General features: G+C 48.9%; 1 protein-coding gene across 2 annotated transcripts; it reads left to right on the forward strand.

Annotated features, from left to right (window-relative positions):
- The first annotated feature begins 2,037 nt into the window (after positions 1-2,037).
- Positions 2,038-8,303, forward strand: LOC138243207 (carbonic anhydrase 4-like). Of its 2 annotated transcripts, XM_069198727.1 has the most exons (9): positions 2,038-2,097; positions 2,775-2,829; positions 3,811-3,852; positions 4,025-4,195; positions 6,081-6,229; positions 6,423-6,512; positions 7,009-7,081; positions 7,173-7,336; positions 7,742-8,303. In XM_069198727.1, the coding sequence occupies exons 2-9, from the start codon at positions 2,775-2,777 to the stop codon at positions 7,919-7,921; spliced, it is 924 nt and encodes a 307-aa protein (XP_069054828.1). In that variant the 5' UTR covers positions 2,038-2,097; the 3' UTR covers positions 7,922-8,303. The 2 variants fall into 2 exon arrangements, with proteins under 2 accessions (XP_069054828.1, XP_069054829.1); XM_069198728.1 differs by lacking the exon at positions 3,811-3,852.
- The last annotated feature ends 2,261 nt before the right edge of the window (positions 8,304-10,564 follow it).

A 10,564-nucleotide genomic window follows, 5' to 3' on the forward strand; every position in this document is an offset into this window, starting at 1 on the left:
AAGACAGCTCTAGTGCCTTTGTTTGGAGATTGGAATTTGGGATACATTGAAGGAAGTAAGTTGAAAGGGAAGGGACTTTTGGGGGCTTAAAAAGAATTCTGTAGGTGAGGTTTTGTAGTTCAAGGGTCAGAGAATAATATGTTCTTTAAGAAAGTAATGAGGTTCAAGTTAATTGTTTGAACATGGAATAAAACCGCAGTTACTTACTTTACATCTAGTGTGTAAGAACTTTACTGTAGTGACAAGAGGTCATTAAAACCAGAAACTCTCTTGAACATCTGCATTGCTTGGATACTCTTCCACTTTGAGGACTTTTGGGAGTTCCAGCAGTGAACCAGAAATGACTAAAGTTTCAGAAAACTTCTGGGAGCTGCAGTGTCTTTAAACCAGAAAGGATTAAAGACAGTTTGAGTCTCAGATGGTCGTTCATGAAACAACAGGAACACAGAGGAGCATCTTCCCTGTTAATCTCTGCATTCACACCTTCTCCAGGGGCTTTCATACTCCCAGTAAAGCCTCAGTCTGTCTCATGTGTCAGTACAGACACCGTTCTGAGGGGTGAGAGAATTTCAAACCTGACATGACTTGACCTAGGTCCACTTCTGATCTGGGCTGATTAATTGTCTTTTCAGAATTCCTGAAAGAGGAGGTTCACCTAATCAGAAATAGCCACTGTGCCACGTGTGGAAGCGTTCTATAGTTCTGAAGCACATGCCATGGTCACTCATACCCTTTCATCATAATACCACAGGGGGAGCCCTCTGGGCACAGTTTGAACTGCTCTTCCCCAACGTTTCCTCTGCTGTCCTCTGGCTTGTGTCTTACTGTTTATTATGAAGAATTCAGCTGTGTTGATCAGTGTGGGACACTCCCTTCAGACTAAAGAGACTCTGTTCCTTCAGCCTGTCAGTGTGGGACACTCCCTTCAGACTGAAGAGACTCAGTTCCTCCAGCCTCTCAGTGTGGGACACTTCCTTCAGACTAAGGAGACTCAGTTCCTTCAGCCTGTCAATGTGGGACACTCCCTTCAGACTAAAGATGCTCAGTTCCTTCAGCCTGTCAGTGTGGGACACTCCCTTCAGACTAAAGAGACTCAGTTCCTACAGCCTGTCAGTGTGGGACACTCCCTTCAGACTTAAGAGACTCAGTTCCTTCAGCTTGTCAGTATGGTATACATCTCTGGAATTATTCCAGTGCAGCAGCATCTTTTGTTTTGTAACATGCTGACCACAACAGTACACTATACTCTAAAACAGGACTTTGTCCTTGTTCTACAGCTGGGGAGGATTGTCAACTCAAGGCTCACAATTTTATTCATCCTTCCGTTGTCGCACCACTTCTTCCAGCTCAGGGTCGTGAGGGAGCAGGAGTCTATTCCAGCAAGCAATGGGCCCAGGGCAAGGTACACCCTTGACAGGACGCCAGTCCATCACAAGGCACACACACACGCTGACACCAGGGCCAATATTCCCAGATCCTACCAGTGTGTCTTTGAACTGTGGGAGGAAACCCATATGAACATGGGGAGACCATGCAAACTCCACACACACACAGCACCCCAGGAGCTAAACCCCAGGACCTCAGTGCTACAAGGCGCACATGCTCACCCCTGCTCAGTGCCTGAGGTCTAGCTGCTCTTTCGTCTGTTCAATTCCAGCTTTGTCCTGCTGTCTCCCCCCCAGGGTGATTGGAAATCAGATTCGGGGAATCTGCAGAGCTATCAGGTGCGCCTGAGTTATCTGGAAAGTCTGGGAGCGCTTATGAGGGTCGAATCACACAAGCGCCAGTGCAGCAGCTCATCAAGATGAGAACAACACACAGCTGCAGAGATGGAATCAGAAAAGACAGGAGACCGATCCCTGACAAACCTTGGGACAGGAGGATCTTCTGGTGGGAGTGTGGAACAAGCTGCCCAGCCATGCTACTGAAGCTGGGCGGCACTTTCAGATCAGTTATGTAAAATCAAGCGGGCGAGAGGGGCTGAACAGCTCTGTGTGTGATTGGCTGTCTGCAGGGTTTAAGAGCAGCACAGCCCACAGATGGGCTCACACCGAGAGCTGAGTGAGTGGGCACATCGACACCACAGTGACTCCCAGAGTAAGTGTGTCTCCTTTGATCTGCTGTCTCATCTACCACACTCTCACTGGGCTTTACTGCACTCTACTGTGCTTTTACCACAATCTCACTGGGCTGTACTGCACTGTACTGTGTTTCTACCCTGATTTCACTGGGCTTTACTGCACTGTACTGTGTTTTTACAACAATCTCACTGGGCTTGTCTGCACTGTACTGTATTTTTACCACAATCTCACAGGGCTTTACTGCACTGTAGTGTATTTTTACCTTGATCTCACTGGGCTTTACTACACTGTACTGTGTTTTTACCTCGATCTCACTGGGATGTACTCCACTGTTCTGTGTTTTACCACAAACATACTGGGGTGTATTGCACTGTACTATGTTTTTACCACAATCTCACTGAACTTTACCTGTAATGGACTGTTTTACCACAATCTCACTGGACTTTACCTGTAATCAACTCTTTTACAATCTCACTGGGTTTTACTGCACTGTACTGTGCTTTCACCACACAATAACAAAGTATATCTTACTACAGTACTTGACAGAAAGTCTCAGTGCTGTGTGTGGCTGTGTAGGTTGCTGTATTGCCCTGATTGGACTGGGGTTCGTCTGTGTTCAGTGACCAGCTGTGTGTTAAAGACGCAGGTGTGCTCAGGGATACAGACTCATCTCTGTCTGGTTTTCTCTAACAGATGGATGTGTTTCTCCTCCTGCTGTGTCTGGGGCTGCTGTCCTCAGTGAGAGCCAGTGAGTATTATTCTCACTCCTCCTGCTCCTTAGATCCTGAGCTGGAAATGAAGCTCTGCTGTGGTTCAGAGTGATATACATTTCTATTGAGTATTCAATCAGCAATCTAATTAGACACAATCTCAGAGCAGTTTCAGTTTAATTTATTTGCCACAGGGGCAAGCGCAATGAGATGCTTATTTGCATGTAGGCTCCAATACAAAGACATTGAGGAAACATCACCTTCAACACACAACAACAGCAGCAGCAACAACGAAGCTGAATAACACACAGATAAAAGGCAGCAGAAGCAGTGTGCAGTTGTAGAGTCACTGTAGAATTAGACAAGCTGACATCATGAGGGAAGAAGCTGTCTCTGAGTCTGGAGATCTGTGTTTTTGTGCTCCTATAATGCTTACCAGAGGGTAATGGACTGGGCCAAACTGATCAACCTTGTGACACATTCCAGTCAGACATCGAGCTGCTGCCAAACCACACTGTGATCCCACAGGTGATACCACACTCTCAACAGAGCACCTGCAGACTGGAGTAAGAATACCTGAAGACAGAGAGATCACAGAGAATCTCTCAGTAATACACAACAGGACAGGAGACACGGTGAGAGAGAGGAGATCACTGAGAATCCCTCAGTGATAAACACACACAACAGGACAGGAGACACAATAAGAGAGGAGATCACAGAGAATCTCTCAGTGATAAACACACACAACAGGACAGGAGACACAGTGAGAGAGAGGAGATCACAGAGAATCCCTCAGTAATAAACACATATAGTACAACAGAACAGGAGACACAGTGAGAGAGAGGAGATCACAGAGAATCCCTCAGTGATAAACACACACAACAGGACAGGAGACACAGTGAGAGAGGCGATCACTACAAACCTCAGTAACAGGATGGGAGGTGTAATTCTGAGTGTCGTAAGAAAGCAGGAAACCAGTTGTCCTGAGAATTTGCCTCTTGTAACACTCTGTCTTTCAGAGTCTCATCAGTGTGACTGGTGCTACCATCGCGGGCAGTGTGGTAAGACACCGGAGTGAATCATCTAATCAATAAAATCCTGATCAGTGATTGATTAAGGAATGCTCTGATTAATGACCCTGAATGATGATTGGTTAAGGAATGGCCTGACTGAGGTCCAGTCTCTTGTCTACACAACCGATCAGTGTACACAGGCACTGTGTCTCTGTTACAGGCCCTTCTGCCTGGGTATCCAGGCCTTTTGGTCACTGCAATGGGCAACGTCAGTCTCCTGTGGACATCAGGACCTCCGGAGTGACCACTGACCCCAATCTGACTGAGCTGACCTTCACTGGGTACAGAGAGAAGAACATCATGAGAGAGCTGGCCAACAACGGACACACAGGTAACACTGACACACACATTGACTGACTGAGACAGCGAGAGACTGATCGAGACAGTGAGAGACTGACCGAGACACTGACTGACTGAGACAGATGTGGACTGACTGAGACAGTGACTGACCGAGACACTGACTGACTGAGACAGGGACTGACTGACTGAGACAGTGACTGACAGAGACAGTGAGAGACTGACCAAGACAGAGACCGACTGAGACAGTGAGAGACTGACCGAGACAGAGACTGACCGAAACAGTGACTGACTGAGACAGTGAGAGACTGACCGAGACAGAGACTGACCGAAACAGTAACTGACCGGAAGAGTAACTGACCGAGACAGAGACTGACTGACTGAGACAGTGACTGACCGACACAGTGAGAGACTGACCAAGACAGAGACTGACCGAGACAGAGACTGTCCGAGACAGAGACTGACTGAGACAGAGACTGACTGAGACAGTGACTGAGCGAGACCTTGACTGACCGAGACACTGACCGAGAGACTGACCGAGACAGTGTGTGACTGGGACAGAGACTGACTGAGACAGAGACTGACTGACTGAGACAGTGACTGACCGAGACAGTGTGTGACTGGGACAGAGACTGACTGAGACAGAGACTGACCGAGAAAGTAAGAGACTGACCGAGACAGAGACTGACTGAGACAGAGACTGGCTGAGACAGCGAGAGACTGACCGAGACAGAGACTGACTGAGACAGTGTGTGACTGAGACAGAGACTGGCTGAGACAGAGACTGACTGAGACAGTGTGTGACTGAGACAGTGTGTGACTGAGACAGAGACTGACCGAGACAGTAAGATACTGACCGAGACAGAGACTGACTGAGACAGTGTGTGACTGAGACAGAGACTGGCTGAGACAGAGACTGACTTAGACAGAGACTGACTACGACAGTGACTGCCTGAAACAGAGACTGACTGACTGAGACAGTGACTGACCGAGACAGTTAGAGACTGACCGAAACAATGTGTGACTGGGACAAAGACTGACTGAGACAGAGACTGGCTGAGACAGTAAGAGACTGACCGAGACAGAGACTGACTGAGACAGAGACTGACTGAGACAGAGACTGACCGAGACAGTGTGTGACTAGGACAGTGACATAAGCAGTGAGTGATGGGAGAGTGATGGGAGCAATGTGTGACTGGGACAGTGACAGGAGCAGTGTGTGACTGGGACAGTGACGGGAGCACTGAGTCACTGGGACAGTGACTGGGACAGTGACGGGAGCAGTGAGAGACTGGGACAGTGACGGGAGCAGTGAGTGACTGGGACAGTGACGGGAGCAGTGTGTGACTGGGACAGTGACGAGAGCAGTGTGACTGGGACAGTGATGGGAGCAGTGTGTGACTGGGACATTGACAGGAGTAGTGAGTGACTGGGACAGTGACGGGAGCAGTGAGTGACTGGGACAGTTAGAGGATCAGTGTGTGATTAGGACAATGACAGGAGCAGGGTGTGACTGGGACAGTGACAGGAGCAGTGTGTGACTGGGACAGTGATGGGAGCAGTGTGTTACTGGGACAGTGACAGGAGCAGTGTGTGACTGGGATAGTGACGGGATCAGTGAGTGATTGGGACAGTGACAGAAGTAGTGAGTGACGGTTTCAGTGTTGGGAGCAGTGTGTGACTGGGACAGTTAGAGGAGCAGTGTGTTACTGGGACAGTGACGGGATCAGTGAGTGATTGGGACAGTGGCAGGAGCAGTAAGTGACTGGGACAGTGGCAGGAGCAGGGTGTGACTGGGTGACGGGAGCAGTGTGTGACTGGGACAGTGACTGGGACAGTAATGGGAGCAGTGTGTGACTGGCACAGTGACGGGAGCAGTGATGGGAGACACCCTGGCTCTCTCTGGCTGTGTGTCTCAGTGCAGGTGACCCTAAGGCCAGGGGCAGGGGTCAGTGGCGGGGGGCTCTCTGGCTGGTACTCCGCTGTCCAGTTCCACTTCCACTGGGGAAACTCCGCAGACTTCCCCGGCTCCGAGCACCTGCTGGACGGACAGCGCTTCCCCATGGAGGTGAGGGGACAGTGCGGGGCTGTGTGACTGTGTCCAGGGCTGTGTGACTGTGTCCAGGGTTGTGCGACTGTGTCCAGGGCTGTGTTACTGTTTCCAGGCTTGTGTCACTGTTTCCAGGGCTGTGTGACAGTGTTTTCAATGCTGTGTCACAGTGTTGTGTAACTGCTGTGTTGTGTTACTGTTGTGTTATCAGCTGCACATCGTCCATGTGAAGAAGGGGAAGAGTTTGCCTGCAGCTCTGGCTGATCCTGAGGGCATTGCTGTCCTGGGCTTCTTCATAGAGGTCAGTACTGAGAGAGAGAGAGAGAGACAGGACACTGAGAGAGAGACAGGACACAGAGAGAGAGAGACAGGACACACACACAGAGAGACAGGACACACAGAGAGAGAGAATACACAGAGAGAGAAATGACACACAGAGAGAGAGACAGGACACAGAAAGAAGGAGAACACTGAGAGACACAGAAAGACAGAACAAAGTGAGAGAGGACAGAGAGAGGACAGGCATGATAACAGAGAAGTGATATGTGATAGTGAACGTCTGAAATGACATGGGGTTCATCTGTCGCGCCAGCAAAGCTGTCTGGTTGAGCCCCAGTGTCCAGCAGAGGGCAGTGTTCCTGCAGGAAGATGAGTGTGCAGGCTCTCAGCTCCTGCGGTCCCCTGGGGTCACTGTGTGTGTCCAGTGGCGCTGTCCAGTCCAGAGACCAGCTGATCTCAGACATGTGGAGATGAAGACCACAGACTGGGACACAGACAGCCTCTCTTTGGGTTGCTAGGCGACAGAGGCAGGTGGCACTCCTGAGGGCTGGAAGACACTGACGTCACTCCTGAAGGAGGTCGCTGGGACAGGTGAGGTGACAGGAGAGGAGTGTCCAGCCAGTGAGGGTCCATCAGCGAGCGCTCTCGGTTAAGGATGCATCTCTCTCTCGTTCCCCCATAGGCTCCACTAAGACTCTGGCTCTATCCCTCTCCCTGGACGAGCTGCTGAGGGGGGTGGACCACTCCAAGTTCTTTCGCTACAGGGGGTCCTTGACCACCCCTGACTGTAATGAGGCTGTGGTATGGACCGTGTTCCAGGAGCCTGTGAGGGTCAGCAGAGATCTGGTGAGAGACAGGCGGACGTGTGTGTTTGTCTTAAACATGTTTGTATTGAGCTGTTAGTGTCCAGTCAGTGTGTCTGTATTAACCTCTCTCTCTCAGTGCAGTGTTAATGTACTGGAGTGTCCAGTCAGTGTGTCTGTATGAACCCCTCTCTTTCAGTGCAGTGTTAATGTATTGGAGTGTCCAGTCAGTGTGTCTGTCTGAACCCCCCTCTCTCTCTCAGTGCAGTGTTCATGTACTGGAGTGTCCAGTCAGTGTGTCTGTATGAACCCCTCTCTCTCTCAGTGCAGTGTTCATGTACTGGAGTGTCCAGTCAGTGTGTCTGTATGAACCCCTCTCTCTCAGTGCAGTGTTAATGTCCTGGAATGTCCAGTCAGTGTGTCTGTATTAACCCCTCTCTCTCTCCAGATTGACCAGTTCACTACAGTCCTGCACTTGGCTGATGTTTATCGCCCTGTCTTGCCTCTGAATGGCCGCAGTATCTTCTCCTCCCCTGCTGTCAGGCTGGCCCTGGGTGCCAGGGATGGAAGCAGCCCTGACCAGCTCCTCACTGGAGCTGAAGAGGAGCTGAACGTTCTGTCTGGCTAAGGGAACAGGGGGCCCTTTTTGAGAAAGTCATTGTTTTCACTCTACATCTGCATTTGAGACATCTTTCCTCTCTCTCTTCCTGAGTCAGGACCACTCATCGCTCTCTCCTTTGGGTGCAGCTGCATGGCTCCTACTCATAAACATAACATCCCCGCAGTAAGTTACAAGGGCTGTGAAGACATTTGGGGATTGTATGATGTCAATTCTGGAAAATGTGATGTAATATTGGAAGCACATGAAATCATATCAGGACTTTGTGATGTCATGGTGGCACTGCTCTGTCTGTATCACATCCTGCTTATTCTGTGTTTTAATAATTATTACTGCTTGAGAATCTGTTTGAAATATTTAATAAATGCTGGGCAGTCCTGCCTGAGAAGAGACGCCAGCACCTTCTCTCTGCATCGAACCCAAGCTCACACTCACCCTCCCCTGTCCTGCGACAGGACTTCAACACATTAGCACGCGAGTCACTGCCTCAAGCTGAAGTTACAGTTCAGCTACCTGCTTGTGCAGAGACCCGACAATCCCCGTTTAGAGGCTGCCAGGACCCCCAGATCTCTCCCCAGGACTGGCCCTGTCTCATTCTCACCTACTGATGACAACCTCACCTGTCACGCAGATGAAATTTCCACCTCCTCGGTGTCACTGTCCAGCCATTACTGGGTTCATCCTAGTGCCTCTGACAGGGAGTCTTCCTCGTGACTTCATCCACAGCCTTTAGATTCAGGGCTTTCATCTGGAGCACAAGAGTGGAAACTAGCTGGAAGTGCATCTAAAACTGAGAACAGGAGCACATCCTTACACAGAGGGTGGTGGGAGTGTGTAGCAAGCAGCCCGGCCATGTTCTTGAAGCTGATATACAGACTTCTTTTCAGAAAGAACTGGATGTGGGTCGACATTTCTTCATACTTCTTCATTGCTTTTTACAAGTCCACGTTTCTGTCAATGAAGACCTAGCAAGCCGCAGCCACCAAACAGATGTAAAACCCTGGGCTGGGTTTAGGGTTTTGGGCTTTCATATGAAGAAAAACAGAGCTTTCACTGGCTGATTATCACACTTGATTGGGAACTGAAATAAAGAAAAAAGAAAAGAGTAACAGACACAGCGCGTCCACACCGTACTTCCCCCTGAGACAGAGATAAAAAAACTGCTCTCACACTAACAAAACCACCATAGGAAAAATAAACCCAATAAGAAATAAAATACACAATACAGAATATGCTGATGTGACCCTGTCTAAGGATTAGACTGGCTGTAGCTGCTCACAGACACAGTGCTGGCTACAAACTACAACTCCCATAAACACCCTGAGCCACTTCCTGTCTGCATCACAGTCCCTATTCCTCCTGGCTGTGGTGACATCAGTGGGTCCCTTCCCGTTCTGGCAGCTTCACAACCTCCGGTATGCGCAGGAGAGACTCATACAGGATTTCATTTTTAAAAGTTTATTTTCTTAAAATTAGAAAAAAAAAACATGGGAGGGTTTCCAGAGATATTTACAAGTCAGGAGTACAGCAGGCTGGTAGCGAGTTATCTCGCCCTCTCTGGTACATGTTATTTTTCCCTGTTTATTTTTTTTTATTTAGTATAAACACGACACAACATCATCATTTCTAAAATTACTATTATATTTATGACATCATCTCAGAGGACAGAGAGCTGGAAGAGAGTCAGCCTGTGTTCATAAGTCAGTGATGGGGTTAATCTCCACACTGACAGCAGGCAGCAGCTCAAGGTCCTTAACTGAATCAACAGTCCAGAAGTCAGGATAGATCTTCTCCCCCTGAGTTAAGACCATGTCAGTGAAAGTGTAGAGATGAGCTCTGGACTCCACTGTGTAAAAGGAGACCTTCCTCTCCTCAATATCCACACACACCCCCAGCTTCCTGGGCCACAGACGGCTGGGGAGATCAGTCTCAGGGTCAGTGAGAGCACAGAAACCAGGGTAAGACTCCAGACACCAGTAACCCTGCTGGGGAGAGAAGCTGAAATCTCCTTTCCTCTCTGCAGACTCTCTGGTCACTCCTGTTCTCCACCACTCATTCACCTCCACCTCCCAGTAGTGTCTCCCTGAGGTGAAGGCCTCCCTGCTCACGACACATTTAATGTAATCAAATCTGTGAGGATTGTCAGAGAGACTCTTCCTCTGTCCCAGTTTCACTCTCTTCCCATCCTCAGACAGGCTGAGCCCACAGTGAGCTGTATCAGGGTCCAGAGTCACAGCAGCTGGGGAATAAAACAGCAAACATCACAACAGGCTTCTGCCGATTACAGTCCAATTCAACTCCATTAGACTGTGAAATGTCTTTGTCCCCAAACACACTGAGAGAGAAACACAAGTCAATTACTAATGACTTCTCTTCCCTTCCAGAGAAACAACATCTTCTGTCATTGTTTCACTGAGTATTACACATGGAAGTGATCCCCAATGTCCTCTAAATACAAACATTAAACATTAGTTTTCACAGCGATGAAACTTTATTTTTTTAAACGACATTATTAATGAACACAGGACCAACCAGACTGCAAGAGAAACTACAGCTCGACCACTCGCTTTCATACACTTCAAAACTCACCACAACGACCTGTATACTGTAAGAAACTGGACAGCCTGTCTGTTAAACCAGTTTATTTCAAAT

The sequence above is a fragment of the Lepisosteus oculatus genome, chromosome 14, assembly GCF_040954835.1.
Source record: "Lepisosteus oculatus isolate fLepOcu1 chromosome 14, fLepOcu1.hap2, whole genome shotgun sequence".
NCBI classification, from domain to species: Eukaryota; Metazoa; Chordata; class Actinopteri; order Semionotiformes; family Lepisosteidae; genus Lepisosteus; species Lepisosteus oculatus.

Bases quoted from the DNA above. Each gene is read 5' to 3' on its own strand.
- LOC138243207 (XM_069198727.1), top strand. From the start codon at position 2,775: ATGGATGTGTTTCTCCTCCTGCTGTGTCTGGGGCTGCTGTCCTCAGTG. The intron at 2,830-3,810 runs GTGAGTATTATT...TCTGTCTTTCAG, and splicing joins GCTGTCCTCAGTGAGAGCCA to AGTCTCATCAGTGTGACTGG. The intron at 3,853-4,024 runs GTAAGACACCGG...TCTCTGTTACAG, and splicing joins CTACCATCGCGGGCAGTGTG to GCCCTTCTGCCTGGGTATCC.